Below are 18875 nucleotides of genomic sequence, written 5' to 3' on the forward strand. Positions count from 1 at the left end.
AACAAACCTCAGAAAATGATGTTTTCATTGTAACGCTCACTGATTTGAAGCTTTAATACTGCTTGTCTACTACTCACTTATGTCTGCTCACATTTACCCTTGTAAATGAAGAAAGCTCTGTGCAATTTACTGCCCAAATACCACTTTCTTGCTTTTGATCCTTTCACAGATTTCTCTTTTCCCTTTCCTTTTTCTTTCTTTTCCTTCTTTCTTTGTTTCTTTAGATTCTTAAGTGTTGAGAAAGGTCCAGTCGCCTTCTGGTTTGTCAGCCCATGCCACAGACTTTGGATCTGAAAAAGAGAGGAGAACAATCTGAATACCTGGAGAAAAAGCTGCTTGGAACAGTATTACTGGTGGATATTCTTGATGCAAAAAGCCAGGCACATTGTGGTCTCTGAAAAACCCTTTTATTCTGTATTAGACTACATTGTTTGCAGCTAAGATAGACTGTTAGCTACCTGACTTTTCTTTTACTGTGCATTATTTTTTTCAAGAGGAATTTCTTACCAGGAGGATGCTAACACTGTAGTCCTCCAGACCCTTCGATTAGAATAGTAAATGATCATGTCTACACATCTTTAAATGTCACTTTTTAGTTCAGAACAGTTTGGGAGAAATAGAGTAGTTCATGAAGAAATTACAGACATTAGAGAAAGAGACAAATAATTCAGGTTCAGAAGAATCAAAGACTGAGGATTTACCTCTCCTTTCTTCTTGCCCTGTATTTTTTCTGAGCAAATTAATTCTGTGGCCCACTGGTGACATAGACTGATGTTCTTTGGGGGAAAAAAAGCAACACAAAAACACACAAAAAATGTGTTTTGTTCAATGTATTTGTGCAATGAAGCTTCAACTCTGCAGTCAAAATACAGTCAGCAAGAGTGAAGATGCCACCTGCAGTTAGTTTCTTCTTTGGGCAATGCCTTGTCTTAGAGGATCTGACCTGTTAGTAAAACACCCTAACCGTTCCCCTTCTGCTGGACAAGGAACTAAGGGAAACTCCCTTGCAAGCTGTAAGGGCTGTTCTGTGCTTGCTGACTGTGACCTGGTGGGGCCGTGACAACCTTCTGGTACACTTTTGAACGATGCCCGGTGCTGTATTTCCAGATGGTTCCCTATATCCTACCTTAACGTAATAATAGAAGTACTGCTTTACTGTAGCCAATGCAAAGAGTGGTTTAAGATGTTCTTGATGTTGCACAGAGAGTTATTGTTTTAGGTTGTTCTGCAGAGTATCTATTACTAAACCCACAGCTTTTTATGTGTATTGTGGTGACTTTCTTCGCACCACTGCTACAACTTATTTTTCTGTAAGTTTTCCCAGATGGCAGATGTCCCCTGACAACACGCTTCAGTTTGAGTGTCTGTCACACGGTTTCCATCCACAAGAACCAACTCCAGCTGCTGAAGACTGTCCAAATACTCAGGTAGCTGGGGCAGGTGATTGTTCTGAATGAGCAGTTTTTGCAAACCTGAACACACAAAGCAGCTGCAGCACAAAGAACAAATGATGTGGAGCATCCCTGCGTGCTCCTCAAAACAGCACACGGATGAGGAACAAATGATTCGGTCTGTGCATGTAATGAATGTGTGTATTGAGCATCTCACCACAGCATTCCAAGTTCAAAGGATCCGCTCCCAAATACAGAAGGATGGGACTCAAGCTCTTCTAGCAAAGCATTCAATTCACTAGTTGAAGACTACTCTCCTGGTAGCCGGGTGGCCAGATTCAGCTTTCAAAAGTCCTGCTAATTAGCACACCAACAGTGCCAGTGAGCTGAGCCACACAGAGATGGAATGGAGAACTGGGGAAGATGGAAAGACTGGGCTGAGGAGCACCCCTAGAGACCCGGTTCTTCACCACCCCCCTGGAGTCACTGGTGCTGACCCAGTGGGTCTATCACATCAGGGGATCTGCTTCGAGCTGAGCTCTGGGAAGCACCTTTTTCCCCAGACCTTGAGGCTGAGGTAGGTCATGAGTGAGGAACTCGCATCCATGTGCCTTGGGCACAGCACTTTCCCCACCCTCCCAGTTCCTAACTTTTATTGGCTCCCTTGCAATTAGAGGATGAGCTCTGAAAGATGTACTGCATTCCTTCCTTCCCTCCCTCCCCCTTCCAAAACACTTACTAGGGTCCGTAAGGCCATGAACACAAAGACTGTTTTTCACCTTGTACTTGGCAGACAGACTGCAGGAGCTGTTGGAAGAAACTGTTGCAACAGTCAAGTATTTTCAAGTGAGTCAATGAGCTGATGGTTGCAGTCAGGTACTCCAGACAATTATTCTCCATGCAGTTCTTCCAGTTTCTGCAAAATATGTGTGCGTAAGTTTTAATAATTAAAGCATTTTTCCTTAGCTTGGGATATAATCAATGTAGAGAGAATATTAGGAAGTGCAGAAGTAAGGTTTATAAACTGAAATGCTATTGGGATGACTACTAAATTCAGAGAGAGAACATTGTTTCAAACACTACGTTTTGATATTATCCCTACTGTGACAGCCCTGGCCTGATGCTGCACCACGTACCTAAAGAGACAAGGAGAACCTTCAGTCCCGCATTTGGAAGCAGCTGGAGTCCATCGAAGTGTCATGCTGCAGCACACCAAGATCTTCCCCCTTCTATTGCTCCTACCTGCAGTTCGCTGAATTTAATTCCTGTATCTTGTCCCAAATACAATCTCTCTAATGACTCCAGGAGAAAGATACTGAATTGGTTTTCAGATCAGCTAAGGCACTTCAAATTTGTCAGTTCTTTCACCTCCACAGGTACCTAGACAGAGTCATTAAAAAGATACATTATGTCAATTAAACAGTAATCTTTGGGATTTTGTTTTTAGGAAAAAAATCTCCAAGAAAATGCTGTGGAGCTGCATTACTGTTGATGGATGAACACAGAATAGTCCGCTCGTTAATATAACATTATACCTCACCGTATGGTGGAAATTTTGGCAAAAAAAATCCAGGTTGTTTCCTCTGCTGGAAGGACTTCTTATGGGGTTAATTTTATTTCTTAGCAGAAACATCAGTCTGCTGCTTTATTTCCTTTGTATACACAGTGCAAGGGAGAGTAATTTAAATGAATGAAATCTGAAAGTGATTCTTTTGCATAAATTACTGCCTCTGTAAATGTAATCTTCAGGAAGAAAATTGCACAAGTGAAAATCTCCTTGGAGAAGAAGCAGAGCATTATATAAAAAGGAAAGGTGTATTCTGGACCCTAAAATGAGCGCATCCATTAACACTGTCACACTTAGAACAGCACAACTTGAGGGTACATAATTGTTCATTATCAAATGAACAGCAAACGTTAATTGTGTTAAAGGCATTAACAGTATGACATCCATTTTTCAATTGTCCTCTGCTTTGTTTCAGTTGATGATGTATTGATTCTATGCAAATGCAGCGCTCATTTTCCAGTGTACGCAGAAAAAAAGATGCATAAAGACTGAAGCAGTCCCTCCAGTCAGTATTCCTTCTTTATGATTCAACACAAAGGTCAGTGTTTCCACGTTCCTGCTTTTTTTCACCCTGACTGAATACTCAGATGTCAGTCATAATGAGTAACCCAGGCTCAGGTGCGTACCAGGTGGAACATGCCTTCTCACTGTAGTAGGGAAAGGTGGCACGGGGTTGTAATGAAGAACTTAGATTTTGCAAAAGGGAGGTATCAATAAAATAAAAATGAAAACAAAGGAACAAAATACCTCCTGTACCTGATTGTCACCCAGGGCAAATACTTCTGTTTTTTTCACAGTGTACATTCCTTTAGGAATATCATCAAAGCAGTTTTCACTCAGATCCAGTATCCTGACACTGGTTAATCTGGTAAAGAACCTGGCTATCTTGTGCAGTCTGGTGTTCCTTAGATAAACATGTGGAAGGGCTGGCCAGCAGCAGACCGGCTGTGGGAACGCCTCCAGGCTGATAGCAGAAGGTCTGAGCACTCTCATTTCAGTGAGATTCTTCAGACCTGGGGGAAACTTGTGCAGGAGATTGTGAGACAGCACAGCCAACTTTTGGCAGTGTTACAGTGTAGGAGGAATGGAGGATAAGTTATTAAAAGCTAAAAATAGCTTAAGTAAATTTGTCCAAAAGCCTCCCTCTCCTGGGATAAGACTGATTAGATTTTCTTCCAGATCTATTATTTCTAAATTAGCAATATGACAAGGCTCCTTGGGGAAAACATTCAAGTCTATTTTTCTGGAGGTAAATTTCCTTCACTTTTGTCAGGTTCCCTGTTTCTTTAGGCAGACACTGAAGGCTGTTGTCAGAAAAGCCACACAGTTCAACATGGTGGAGGTATTCACAGATCTGCACTGGGATTTTGTGCAAGTTTGTTTTATAGAGCCCGAGCTGACGAAGGGACTGCAACTGGCCAATAACTGGCAGCAAACTACAAGAGAGGGGATTGTTGCTTAAATCTAAGTTCAGAAGACTTTTTAGCTCTCCCAGTTCTTTGCATATGTCCCGTATGTGATTCTGATCCAAGTAGAGGACATTCATGTGCCTCCAGTGATTGATGTCTCTGGGGACGCTTACAATCAGGTTCTTTTCCATGTGCAGCTCTTCCAGATATTCTAGACTTGGGACCCCTGGTGTGATGGTTGTTGGCTAAATCAGTGAAAAATATCTTGTCTGTGATGTGTCTGGGAGAAAGGGCTTCATTCTCTGGCACTTCATTCACTGTTATTTCTTATGCAGTCTGATCATGGTCATCCTCAAAACCAAGAGAGTCAGCTTTGGGACTATGAGTGCCCCTGCACTGGCCCCCTGGCTCTGCTGAGACTCAGCCCTCTGTGCTCTGGTTAGGAGAGAAAAAAATTCAAAATCAACAGCACTCAATGACCTTCCTATGCTAAATGAATACTGGTAGAATTCAGCATTTAGGAACAGGTTCTAGTCTCAGTGGTGTTCATAGAGACCAAATCCTGCAGTACATACAGCAGGACCTTATCTTTGAATCCCAGTGCATTCTGAAGTGCCCCAACAGCCAAATTCTGCTGGACAAAGCAACCTCCTTGAGTCTTGAAGTCTATATTTACAAACACTGAGATCTGTCTTCATCGGTGCTGGTTGTAAAAAGCTGCAAGAGTCCCATTGTAAAAGAAGTGGCACCTTCACCTAACACCTGGTGGCTTCTGAGCCAGAGAGACACCAGTGAGTCCGGTATGGATAACCCCCGGAGCTGTATTGCTGCCAGATATGAAACAGCAGGAGTTGGGAAGGGGCGACTAGATGGCCTGAAGGAATGATTAGAAGGAAAGCAGAGACTGAGAGGCAGCTGTCAGTCATCTCCCACCTGATGACCTTTTCGCTGCTGCCGTAACTATGCTGGGAGGAGGCTGGGTTTCCAGAGATGGGTGCTTTCCGAGTGCCACCAGGACGAGGAAGAGCTGAGTAACCACCATGGGGAGGGACCCACGCTGGGCCTCCCGGTCTAATTCCACTGTTGCATGAGGGTATTTTCTTTTATATCTGCTCCGAGTTCAGCACCGAGCTGCGAGCCCCACACACTGGGACAGGAGTGCATGCGACCCCAGCCCACCCCCTGCCACCTGCACTGAAGTCTCTGGAAGGATTTATTTGGTGGAAAGGACCAGCGCAGGTACCTTTGAAGTAACTGCTAATCCGTGTAACCACGGAAATTTTTGCAAAGGCTCCTCGGAGACCGTGGGCAGACCACAAAGTAAATGCTCCGGGGGTGAGCTGACGAGAGTCCCCACCACAGCCGCGGGGAGGGCCAGCACCGCCGGGCCTCCTGCCAGCCCGCCTGCCTCCTGCCTGAGCCCGGCCCGCCCGGCAGCCCTTGGGAACGGCTCCATCGCCAAACACCGTTCCCCTTGGAGCAGCCCAGCTCCGCGGGGCAGTCACGGCGGGTTGGCGTGGGTGCCGATCGCTCAGGTAGGCTGTGGAGGGTGCAGCCCAGCTGCTCCGTGGGGAAAAAGGACGTGCCTGTATGGATATTAATCCTCTGTTAGGGCAGATCCTATCCGAGGGCGGATCAGAAACACATCCACAAATCCATGTTTTTGCCTTGTGCTTTGCCTGTCTGTATCTATCTGTTATTCTTGTGTTGCATACCAAGAGCTGTAACCCTTTGCAGGCCAAGCCCTTTTTTATTGTTATGCAGAGCCCAGCATAACAGCGCTTGGGCCCGGTGATGTTGCTAGGCTGCCGTAACCATGCGATCATGTTTTGTTTTCCATCAGGTCATGTCGGTTCCTTCAGATCTTCACCAGCGCTATGTGCAGGCCTGCCAAAACTTGGGCCAGCCTGAAAACCCCTTCATTGCTCATGTGCTTCAAGAAGCTGATAAAAATGATGAAACGTAAGGAAATAAGAAACAGCATGTTTTCGATACTTCTGAAAGCTTTAAACAAGATAGCAGGACAAGGAACAACAATGAGAAAGTTTGTGCAGTTTCAGGCTTAAACACAAATCATGTTTAGCATTTACTGCTGAAGTTCTGGTTTGACTCATCTTGACATCGTCTTGGCAGAAGTTTGTAGCCATATATCCCTTCTGGGCAGCTTTACAAGAAGTGAAATCAAAAAAAAGTGAAAAATTTAAAGGATGGTGCCTTTGTGTCCCTTAAAGAAGCCAAACCCAGTGTCTAGTCATCTTAACTGCCAGCCTTTTGTCTTGCTCCTGTATAAAAAACCCTTAGCTGCATCCAGTCAGCTTCCAGCTGGTAATGCTTTTCTGAACTGTCTCTGAGTCCTGCCAAGGTATTAACCACCCAAACTCTCTCTCATCATGTGGCTAGGTAAGGCTTCCTCTCATGGATGCTTCTGGGGTAAAAGTTAATAGCCCTTTGGAGAGAAAACCTGAGAAATACAGCGTAGGGAAAGGGTTTGTATAAGTTTTTGATCTTGAGGGCAGGACAGAGTAAATAAAGGGAGCAAGTAAAAAAGGAGATGATGAGGAAACCTCCAGGATAGTCTTTGTTTCTGTCTGCCTTCCCCTCACCTTGCTTCTTCCTGCTTTCTGTGTATGTGTGCTCTTGCAGCTGTGCAGTGTCTTCAGAATATCAAAAAGGATAGTGCTGAGGTACAGCTTGAAACATGTCATCTGTCATGGTGTTACCAAAGGTAGTGGCAGCAGGTAACTGCATGTAAACACACCAGTGAGGGCAAGCATGAATACACTTACCTGGAGAGAGAATTCATTTTTCTATATCATTATACTCCTCCCCATGTTCTTACATTTTTATCTTGCAGCAGATGGACAAAAGGAATCACATTAAAAATAGCTGGAAATAATCATCTAGTGCCTGTGCAGAGAGTTACAGGTGACGATCTTCAAGTTCTTGCCTCTGTCTTACGTGACACTGTATTTGTCACAGGTAAGCTTGTTTCATGTGTGTTTGAAATCGCTGTGTGAATATAAGAAAACATCAGCAGTGTTGATTTCAGCCTTAGTTCAGTTTTATTTCTTTTTGGTTAGAGATCAGTTAATTATAGATACGTGTCTGTCATATTCTTCATCTTTTTCAGGTTTGGATCTTAGGTGTAACGTGTTGACTGATAGTGGAGCAAAGAACGTGGCAGCACTCCTCCAGGTGCCAAAGTGATGTTTATCTTTCAGCAACTTGTAATTTATTTGGTTAGGATAATATTTGTATGTGGAGTGTTGGAGAGAAGAATGCATTGATTTGGCAAAATTCCATTAATTTTGACTTTCACATCAAAATCCACCCTACTAGAATCTCAGATTGTATTCTCTGGGGAGATTTTTAAATTTCTGGTAGAAAACTATCAGACATTTGGCAATGAGGTCCTGGAGACAGAAGAGTGGAATAAACCATGGGGCTTTTAGGCTTACAGTTCAATTCGATAAAGGAGGCAATGGTAGTGTCAAGTGTGCCAGGGTCTTTGTTTAGATACTTTATCATCTCTGTTAGCCTTTTTGTAGGTCTAAACATAGGAAACTTTAATGCTGCTTTTTTGCCATTGTAAGCACTAGGATACAGACAGAAAATGATGAGTTGCCACTTGGTTCCTGTGTTCCTGCAGCTTGGGGAGTGCCAGTAAGTTCACAAAATGCCTGAAAGTCTGCGTCTGAGCTTGACCACCTGCCTCGTTTGGTCACACTGAGCACATGGGTTCCTAGGTGGTTTCTGTAAGCCTAAGAGGACCTTCAAGCTACAAGTTTTTCTGCCTTTCTCTCATCATCTGACATACTTTCTGTAACTACTCTAAATCAGGGGCTGCCTGAAATGCAGTGAGGGACAGAGGTTTTAAATACGTGTATGATGCATCTCCTTTTTGAAAAATGCAGGCATGATCTGGGAAGAAATCTCACTACTTTCTGCTTTGTTTGTTCCTAAGGAAAATTCCACTCTGCGGTACCTTAACCTGATGTTTAATGATATTGGCACAAGTGGAGCAGAGCTGATAGCAGGAGCGCTCCACGTGAGTATTTGTCTGGGAGTTTTAGACAATGGCATCAAGTTTGATATTTTTGCTTTTGATAAACAGTACTAGCTGTCCTGCCAACCTCGGAGCGAGCTGAAAGGGCCCTCTGTTTTCCATCATTCAGCATTTTGCTCTGTCCCAGGGATCCCTTGTTTTCCCAGGGCAGACTTCAGGAATCAGGTTCCACAGGAGAGAAAGTTGCACTGTCCTGCCATTAACACTTCATTATCACAGCTATCACAGCTGGAGTTTGCTGTGTGAAAAAACGCCAAGCTATGCTATAGGATAAATAATGCCATCGGTTTTCCCTTTTTTTTTTTTTTTGGTTTGTTGTTGTTTGTTTGTTTTGTCGTTTTATGTATTAAATTTGCTTGTACGTTGACATCAATATTTGTCATGATCCAGGATGTCTGAGACATGTTTTCAAAACTTTCCCTTACAGCAGCAGCATAAAAACAAGTTTGTTATTTTTCAGGTGGTTTCCCAAGGAAATGGGGCCTATGTGTTGTGTCTGTGAAACGACACTCACATGAGCTCTTTCTTCCTCCTTCATGGGCTTCAAACCAAATTGATTTCAACTGCATTTGACAGGCCTCCAGAACCTATGGCGGTACTCTAGGTTGTACAGCCCTGTACTCTAGGTTGTACAGCCCAGGGTGGCAACACCCCAGGCTGGGTGTGCAGCCCCGGGCAGCGTTTGCGGGGTTTGCTGAGCAGGAGGGTGGCAGGTCCTGAGCACCAGCCCCTTGGCTGCTGGGCCGGGCGGGGGGGATCCGGGGTGAAGGGGGGGTGTTACGGAGGGAGGAAGATGCTGTAGTAGATGCCATACTGCAGTGGGGGAAGGGGTACTGAGGACACGTGGAAGACATAAAAAACGTATGAAACCAGGCTTCAGTAGTTCTGTTGCTCACAGAACTACTCATTTTGTAATCTTTAACTTAATCAACCATCATCTCTGCTAGTCAGTGATTATGTGATACTGAGGAATTAAGAGTAAAAAGTTACTCTGCATTGCATTTGGGGCTTTAATAGTTAAATAGCTATTTCCTACCCATTGAAATTCTGTGATGGGTGAGGGGAAAGATGCTGACTTTCCTAGATGTCTGATCAGAACCTTACATTACCAGTGAAGTCACCAGTCCTGCAAAGACCTGCACACTGGTTTGACTTTGACTGGTCATGTGATTTAAAAGATTATGAAAAAATAAAGCAGATTACTTTCTTGTTTAAAATACACTTACTAGATTAAAATCAGTTTTGATATCATTTGCATTTCAGATGTCAACTTAGGCAGAAATATCTGCCTGGATTATTTTTGTGACTATGAAATTTGTGAACCTGGGAGAAACAAAAGGTTTGAAATACTGGAGTTTTGCTTCCAGACTCTCATGCTTTTGACTCCACTGAGGGGAGCCTGAGCCAACTGCTTAGTCAGTGTCATCACTTAGACACAATTCTTCTGGAGGGTTGTTTTGTTTTTGTGTGACAACCAGCGAGATTCACAAGGAAAAGGACAGTGTTGTTTATCAGGCTGTTTGAAAGGAATTTTTTTTTTTTTTTTTGTCTAGAGGAATAAAACTCTTGTGTATATGAGAATGACTGGAAACAAAATAGGCAACAAAGGTGGGATGTTTTTTGCTTCAATGCTACAAATTAACTCAACCTTAGAGAAGCTGGATCTTGGAGACTGTGATATAGTGAGTAACCCAGTAAAATTATCATCAATGATGTAAGTCTTTCAAGGGTATCACAAAGGTCCTGCAGTGCTTAATCAGGGGGGAATGCCATCTTTTGTCATTGATTTTACATTTTGTGATAGCTCCAGGTAACACAATGTATAATATGGCAATGCATACTTGGAAAGGCATGTTGCATAAAGCACCTGTGAAGTCATTAACTGGTGATGTATTATTGCCACAATGTCCCTGGGAATTCAAGTGCTTGGCTTTCAGATTTTCTGAGGTTTGCTTCTGCTGTTCATTTTTCTTATGCTGTCTAAGCCCTGTGTAATTCATGTTGAGGGAAGGACTTCTTATTCCCTGGAGGTTCTTTTCCTTCTTAAGTGTGTGGTGCTGTAATGCCTGAAAGTCACCCAGTCCCATAGCTCTGTTGCTCCTTTCAGAGCTCGATCCATAAAGGCCATAAGCACAACAGTACTGAATTGAGCACAGAGGCACCCAATTTGATCTTGGATAACCTGCCACCCCCTAGAATCAGGTGCTGAGACTTTTTACACAGTGCACCTAGGACGAATGGGTCAGTCCCTAAGCAGGGTGCTTCCCACTCTAGTTGGTAAAAGCCTGTGGATCACTTCTTAAAACCCCATATTTCTTTCCTGGAACTACAGAATTTTCTCCTAAACTGGAAGGGGGAATACCTTCAGAAAGCATGAAGAGTGTTATGAATAGGTAAATGAGGAAAGTGTGACTAGTGTAGGACTTATTTGAAAGCTTAATGTGTTTATGCTTGGTGTAGGGAGTTGACAGAGAGTTGGTTTAAAATGAAATGGCTTTGGGTGTAGACCAGCCTAACTGGAAAGTAACATAAATATAAATTAGTGAGCAAACTAGAAGGAAATAAAATAACCCCTGAACTGACCCGTATTCTAGTCTCTGGCTTCTCTGTACCACATTATTCACATTTAGTATGAATTTACCCAGTGGATAAATGTTAGCTAAGACTTTTACCAAAGACCTCAGGGAACACACGCAAGCTGATTTTGCTTCATAAATCAGGAAAACCAAAATACAGGATCAATTAAATGGACAAGTATCTTAGAGATTCATTAGTCTTGCTTTTTACTTTCTCAGTTGCCAAATTTCCTAGTCATTTGTACTGCTTAGTCTAATTCCACTCTATTATTCCATAGGGAGTTGGCACTGTTATTATCATTATGTGTCTGCAAGCACTTGGCTACTGCACTTGCAACTCTCCAGAGTACATGGAGGCAGAAAAAATAGTATTTCCAACCTGAGCCCATTCATTTGACGTTTTTGATCTTCTTGACAGTCAATTCTAAGTCATTGTAGTAAATTGGTTGCTTGATCTATACATTGAACAGGTTTCTCTAAAGAGTTTGTTTATTTTCATTTCCAGGGTATGGAGTGTCTAATAGCAATAGCAACAGCCCTGACTCAGAACAAATCAGTCAAAGCAATAAATCTAAATCGTCCTTTACTATACAGCCAAGAGGTATGTAAGTAGATTAGTGTCAGCTCAGTCAAAGAAAGAAGCATAAGTCATTACTGATATATTTATTGATGTCTGAACTACATGGTGCTCTGGGTTTCCTTACAAAGTAAATTGTTGCAGAAATATTCTTTTCCTCTTTCTGTGCCGAGTTTTGTGCAGTCACTGCTGCTCCTGTTTAACTAGAAGTTTAATTACATAAAATTTTCTTTCCTGGTACATATGCGTTCATTAAATAATGGGTTAACACGGAGAGGTCTGGGTACTGGAGAACCTGTTACAGCAGGGAGAGTTTCATGCATAGTTCAGCAGACTAAGGGAGAAATGCTGTTTAGCAGGAAATGAGGGGAAGAACAAAAGGCTGTTTTTATCTGAGCAGTGCAGTGCCCACAGCCTAAAGAAAGGCAGACTTCAACAATATGCCATATTCACTGGGCTGTGTGGTTTTGTTGTTTTGCTGTGTGAACTTGAAGCATAAATTTAACAAGTGAATGAACCTCATCAATGTAAAACCTATGATGCATTTGTAAGTCAAAACAAAGACACAAACCCTCCAAAACAATCGAGCACTGAAAAGAGAATCTGCAAGGCAGTGATTGATCTTTTTGATCTTCTCAGGCTGCTGGGTGTGTAGAGGCACACCTTGCTGCAGGGCTTTTACTTGCAGGCATGCAGCTTTTGTGCACTTGCAGGCATGCAGCTTTTGTGCACAGCTGGTGCTGGAGGAGCCTTGGCTACAGAGCTGCTTGGTTTCACAGTGGTGGTTTCACCAGACTGGCAGCAGTTGTCAGGTGTCTGCAACAGTATTTTCCTTATGACAGGATAATGAAATTAAGCTGTCACGAAGGCCAGATCTTCCTAAATTCCCAAAGGTGAATTTAACAGTTTAAACAGGTTTTAATTGTTTCTTTTCTACTAAGACAGGGCTTGAACTGCCTATACCTAATTTCAGAACCCCACTTGAACTACAGCTATTGAAAATATAGGACAGCAAGGCCTGGACTGTACCTGTGGGAGGCTCTGTTTGCCATTGTTTCCACCCTCAACTCTGTAATTTTCTGAGGCCTCTGGGTTGTTGCTTATTTTTGACTCAGTATTCACTGTTATTTTCTTATACTTCAAACCAAATTTACTTTGCCTTACAGCAGCAATAGGGCAATTTTTTTCCCCTAGCAATCCTGTTTCTTTTCATTAAATAACACGTTACATCTCAAAAAAATAATGGCAGTGAAGACTGGCTGAAACATTCAGATTTTTAAGAGCAATGACAGGGAGGAAAACTGATTAGACAGAATGATTCAAACAGTGATGCTTCTGATCTTGCAAGGATGTATTTAGTACTGTATGTCTGCAAATATATTTCTGGTATTTTTCTTTTTTTTCTTTTTTTTTTTTTTTTATTTTCAGCATTATCACAATGTATTTTTTCCTGGCTATTTTTAATACAATATACAAAATAGAATGCTACTGGTGACCAAATCTCGCTGTTAGCTGTGCATCTCCCTTTTACTGAAGCAAGACCGTATCTTACCCTGAAGTGCAGCTTAATAAAACTGAGTGTATGTTTTTAGGAAGAGACCACAGTTCACGTAGCTCTGATGTTGAAAAATAACTCCTCGCTTGTGGAACTACACTTGTGCAAGCACGAAATGAGAAACTTTGGTGTAGAGCGACTGTGTGAGGCATTATATGAAAACTCCAGCCTGAGATACCTCGATCTTAGCTGGTAAGAGTTATTAAGTGACATAGCCCTGAATAACATTAGAAACTAATTTTCTTAGCACTTTTTTAAAAAAAAAATAAATGTGTGCTTCTCTCTTTCAGTAATAAAATAACCCGTGATGGTGTAAAATTTCTGGGAGAACTACTAAAACTGAACCAAACCCTGGAAATCCTAGATCTCAATGCAAACCGAATAGAAGATGATGGAGCCATCTACCTGAGTGAAGCCTTGGCTTTGTACAACAGGACTCTGCAAGCGTTAGTATTTACACAGCTTCCCCAGACCGCAGGTGTAAGAAACTTGGACTTTGCAGTGGCTGAACTGACATCAAAGCTGTGTGCTTTGATGTTGATCAAAACAGATAAATCAGGAAGTTCCAAACTTTTTGGTCCATTTTTCCTTCTCAAGGGAAAAAACTTGTGGGTGACAGACTGGGTGGGATTCCTTTGCTGACCATAGGGGTGTCCTGCCACGTGAGGTGCCCCGAGACCTGTGAGACATCCTAGGGTGCTGGAGGTGAGCACAGGCCCTCTCGGAGCCCTGCAGCTGGAGACCCGGCAGGACACAGTCACGCATTTCAGACGGCACAGGAGGCCTGTGTTGGTATTTGAATTAAGTCCCCTGTAGCTTCACATGAGCTAAAGGAGTAAAACACGAGGCCAAGACACGCCATTCAGTCTCACATGCTAACACCTTGTGTTCACCTTCCCACACTGCCAGGCCTGCTTGTAACTTATTTTATCCCCTTTCTTTGTGCTTCCTTTTTTTCCTATTTTGTCCATTGCTGCGTGGCCTGACAATGCTTGTTCTTCTATTTTTTTTTTTGGAGGGGGGTGTTGATGCTTACAACCGTTTTTGTAGTGGTTTATCTTACTTCAATGATTCACAGCTTTTACAGTCATTCAGAATTGGCAGGGGGTGGGGGTGGGGGGTTGGGGGTGAGGCAATTAGCTCTTGTTAATTCTTTCTGCATCTTGAAAGCTTAGGTCCCTGTGATGCACAAACAAAAACAAACAAGAGCTGTACATCTTCAGAATTTTAAGATAATCAGATTCCACGCAGGGATAAGGCACTATATTTGTTGATTCTGATCTTCACCATGTAAGAAAATCCCCTGTGGAAGTCAGCTTCCGGGTGAACCCGGAGGAGCTGTAATCTCCCCGTACCTTGTATTAAACCATGCGCCGGCAGGATGTAAAAGCTGATCAAAGGTGTTACCTGAAGCCATTAGTTTTAAGTAGCAGACTGAGGAGGTGGTGGCTGCTAGGTGCCTCTGAAAGCCTTCCAGGTTCACTAATATAAAAATAACTGCCACTCCACAAAGATCAAAGCTTAGCCTGGATAAATGCCAAGGCCTGGGCTTCAAAGCACAGATGAGACCTGGCTACCACGCAGCAAGTCCCTGACACTGAAGAACTAAATCGTGACCAACCTGGCTGCAGGAGTCATGGAAATGCCTTTAGAAATAGTACAAGCCCATAATCCAAACTGCCTTTACAACCTGAAAAAATTTTGCATTTGGACTGGCCTTGATATAAATAAGTAATTATATTAATAATAACAAATATGATATACAGTAACAGATAATGATAAAATATAAGGATAAAACATAGTTAAGCTCTCAGTTTCAATTAAAAGATGGGAATTCTGTGGTTTGGCATGCACTTGTGTAACTACTTTCTCTGTTTATTAGGTTGTCGGTGGTAAGCAACAACATAAGTGGCAAAGGACTCGTAGCTCTTTCAGATGCGATGAAAACAAACATGGAACTTTCCTATATTTACATCTGGGGGAACAAATTTGATGAAGCCACCTGTATGGTAAGTGCTTCTGAACTCTTCTAAAAGGGTTTTGTTTGGTTTGTTTGTTCTAACTTGTTTTTACAGTCATTGGGAAGACTGCAGCAATTAGTGAACAAGATACCTGAATTACTAAGTGTTTTAAAAAATTATGATGATGGTGCTGTGAAGAGACTCACTGGACACCAGCATACTGAAATGATCAAGTACTCTCCTACTGTGTGTTATCTTCTAGAGCACTCACTGCAGTCAGTCAAAAGGGAATATTATAGTCTTGGTTTTATTCATTTCAGGCATTTTCAGAATTAATCCAGACAGGCCGCCTGAGACCCAACCGTACCGATGTGGAACCGTACGAAGTGGATGGGCACATTCACCTTGCGGAGCTCTCCCACGGCCTTCGGAGGCATTACTACTGGACACCGAGTTGTGGGGAGGTGACGAAGAAAGATGCTAATGCCAGTCTGGCCATTGCAGCTGTTTCAGAACACTTGTGAGTGAGGTAGCAGCTTGATGCATTCCATACGGTTGAGCTTTTCCTATCTGGTTTCTACCAAGTTAAATTCTATTAATACCAGACTGGCTGCACATTGTTGCTTCTGGGTCTTTAGTCTACAAGGAATGTAAACCCACTTGAAATGGCATTAGAGATAAAACAGCAAACCACTGACCTTAAAATTTGTTGCTAAATAACGCTCAATCTATTAAGAGCCCATTAATATGAAAATTCATTAATTTTGCTGCAGTTATTTCTACAGCGCTCTATCTCCTTTGCTGTACCATGATTAATTGTAGCTCTAGGGTTTTGAGGCAATAGATAAATTTAGTAAAAGAACATGCTTAGAAGAAAACATTTTCACTACAGCGAGTGAGTGACACTAGGTATTCTTAGCAGTAGTGGGGAGTAAACAGTCACTGACCAGAGGCATGCAAAGGGTTTAGACTGCAGCAGTGCAGATGCATGAGTTGAACTCCTAGCAGCTGAACTACTCCGCTGTTTTTGAAGACCCCCTGAGATCAGCACTTCTATCAAGTGCTGCTTATTTAAAAAAAGATGCAGGGGCTGGACCAGAGCAGCAGTAGCGCCTGTGAACAGAGCATCGTGACCACAGGGTCCTCTTCCACACAGCTGCTGCAGAGGAAGACCTGCCGTTGCCTTCCTGGGCTGCAGTCTCTGCAGTCAGGCTTCCACGCCGCAGGAACAGCCCACAGGTAACGTTGCTGTGTCTCTGGAGTACAGCCAGGCCCATCAAACTGACAAAAACTTAAACACCTGGCACAGCTGCTGGGCAGGAGCTTTGCTTGACAGCAAAGCAGATATGCTGTAGAACAAGATTCCTGCTGAAGCCGAGAGGTTTGGGTAAATCCATTTGTTGCTACTGTGCTCTATAAACTGTCATCTCTGACTAGTAGTTGCACGCTTTTGATCTTTTTCCAAGAGTGACTTTTTTTAAAACCAAGTTAAATGAATTAGTGAACCTAATTTACTGGGATATCAATGGTATTTTGATTAACTCGCGGCATGTATTTCTTTCTTGTACTACAAATGAAAATCACCACCAAACCTGGTGTCGTTATTTATTCCTGTCTCTTGAAAACTGTTTAAAAAGATTTCTATCATGATAGCCGTGTGGCAGCTCCTGCACATGAATAAGACAACATATGCATATAATGGTAGTTAAACATTGTTTAATGGTTTGAATACAGACTTTGTAGAAGTTTGGGAACCACTCAGCTTGTTTCCTTTTTTCCACCCGCTCTGTGCATACCTGTAGAGGTGACTAGATACACGCTGCTAGTCACCAAAAAGTCACCATACCAGACAGCAGAGGTTCGCTCAAAGGCTCTCACTAGTGCAATCTTCTGCACGTCTAACTGTGCCTGTTAAAAATTAGTATAAAGTAACAGAATAATCCGTAGGCAAAAGACCTACAAGATCAAAGTATGAGGGGAAAAAAGAAAATACTTTCAACAATAATACCTAAGCAGCAGTGACGTAACTGCTGATGTTCGCATTCTGTATTATCACAGCAGTAGTGTAGAAACAGGGAGATGTATGAAAGGACCAAGGTGGTACCAACAGCTGTTGTATGTAGAAGACTGTTGCTGTTCAGTTGGTTTTTTGTCATTCCTCCCACCCCCAAATTAGTCAGACTATTGCTCCACAAAGCGCTTGGTATCCTAAGAAGATGAGGCAAGCCCCCAGGGCAGGTATGTATGCACAGGGCCCTCTCAACCTGTAGTCCTCTCCTTAAGCACTCCCTAGTCACACTGTGAAAACCCTATTCTAGAGAGGAGCTGGTATTTTAGATGCTGTTAAACAGGAAGAACAGAGCAATGAGAACAGAAGTTGAGGATATACTGAATGTGATTGTTTGAGAAGAATCTACATGCTATGAAAATACTTCGGTTTTTAAATACTTACATAAGCCTGATTTATCAAAGCTGGTATTTTTCTGAGCGTTGCTGCTCTGAAGCACTGCAGGTTATACTCTGAGAGGGTACTCTCACTACTGAGACACTGATGATACAATTTCTTGCCAGAAAGACCACTACCAGATTCAGATTGAGGTATGTTTTTTTCCATATATCTATCTTTCTCTTTCAAACTACTTTCATTGCCCAAATTAAGTCTTAATTTACTTGCATGAATGACATTCATTAATCTGCTGTGGTAACAGGGAACCAAATCTACTGGGTCAGTCCCAACCCTATCAACGGCAGTATTTTATCTTTAGTAGATGTGGTAAAATAGCAAAATATCATACATAAAATATCACAGGATCAATGGCATCTCCTTTCAAAAGTGCTAGCGTATGTTTTTGAAATATTTGTACTCTGTCTGAACCCTTGTTTAACAGCAAGATGCTTGGCCCGTAAGAGCACTCTGCATTATTGGCAATATCCATAAAAACAGCTCATGTGTTACAGTTTACTTTGGTATCCCTTTGTAAGAAAGGGCTGCAGAGTAATTCCTCCTGAATTTTGTATACAAAGGTTCCTGCAAACTAAAATAATTGTTTGTGCAAAAACCTGTATTGCTTAGAGGCCTACACCAGAGACATTTACTGCTTTCCTTTCTCTGGAAGCCAAACCTTGACAGTCATACAAGATGTATCTTGCATTCTTTGGAGTGAGAGAATTTATATAGGCTAGAATTTTTTGCCATGTTCTTCTAAGTTATTCTAGTAGCTAAAGCAAGTGTAATCCTGCTCTGTAAAGCACTGTTTCAGCTTCCAGAACTCGCAGTACCTTGCTGAAAGGCAGCATTTTTGCCCCAGTTTAAAGGGAAGGAAAAGGACAGATCCAGCAGGCCAGTGGTACAACACAGGTACCCTAAGTCCTACTGTGTACTCTAGCCATGATACCACCTTCTGTAAAATTAAACAATCTAGTAAAAATAAGTTAAGATACAAATTTGATAAAGAAATTCACTATCTACTTTAACATAAAACCCGCATCTACAAAGCACTGTGTAAAAAATAAAAACAAAACCAAACCACAAACAACAACGAAACCCCCCAACAACCAACCTCCCCCAAAACCTCAAAACAAGTAGACAAAATTAACCCAAGAGTCATTGTACTAGACTGTATTCAGAATAAAGTTTTTGTTTAATTTTGTGTGAACAGACCCAAAATATCTGCTATGAGAAAAATCAGGTGTGTTTACTGTGAAGAAAAATTAGCAGTCCTTGCTGTGGTAGCGTGCTGCACCAAGGGCTACCGTGTGTCCTTCTCACAGGG

General features: G+C 42.3%; 2 protein-coding genes across 5 annotated transcripts; one reads left to right on the forward strand and one right to left on the reverse strand.

The window, feature by feature from the left end:
* Positions 1-5: 5 nt before the first annotated feature.
* On the reverse strand, positions 6-5409 carry LRRIQ4 (leucine rich repeats and IQ motif containing 4). The gene is given in 10 exon segments (XM_055723864.1): positions 6-335; positions 770-776; positions 1298-1523; positions 2153-2289; positions 2291-2352; positions 2634-2771; positions 3706-4185; positions 4187-4607; positions 4609-4777; positions 5301-5409. Coding segments are annotated over 10 exon segments (2007 nt in total). The 3' UTR covers positions 6-77.
* Positions 2693-18846, forward strand: LRRC34 (leucine rich repeat containing 34). Of its 4 annotated transcripts, XM_055723976.1 has the most exons (12): positions 2693-3496; positions 4703-5902; positions 6211-6329; positions 7222-7346; positions 7498-7562; positions 8332-8415; positions 9987-10115; positions 11515-11610; positions 13179-13333; positions 13432-13587; positions 15024-15150; positions 15423-18846. In XM_055723976.1, the coding sequence occupies exons 3-12, from the start codon at positions 6214-6216 to the stop codon at positions 15624-15626; spliced, it is 1257 nt and encodes a 418-aa protein (XP_055579951.1). In that variant the 5' UTR covers positions 2693-3496; positions 4703-5902; positions 6211-6213; the 3' UTR covers positions 15627-18846. The 4 variants fall into 4 exon arrangements, with proteins under 4 accessions (XP_055579951.1, XP_027662481.2, XP_055579953.1 ...); XM_027806680.2 differs by lacking the exon at positions 4703-5902; XM_055723978.1 differs by lacking the exon at positions 2693-3496 and having other exon boundaries at positions 4599-5902; positions 13432-13621; positions 15423-15561.
* Positions 18847-18875: the final 29 nt, after the last annotated feature.

The sequence above is a fragment of the Falco cherrug genome, chromosome 11 (genome assembly GCF_023634085.1).
Source record: "Falco cherrug isolate bFalChe1 chromosome 11, bFalChe1.pri, whole genome shotgun sequence".
NCBI lineage: Eukaryota > Metazoa > Chordata > Aves > Falconiformes > Falconidae > Falco > Falco cherrug.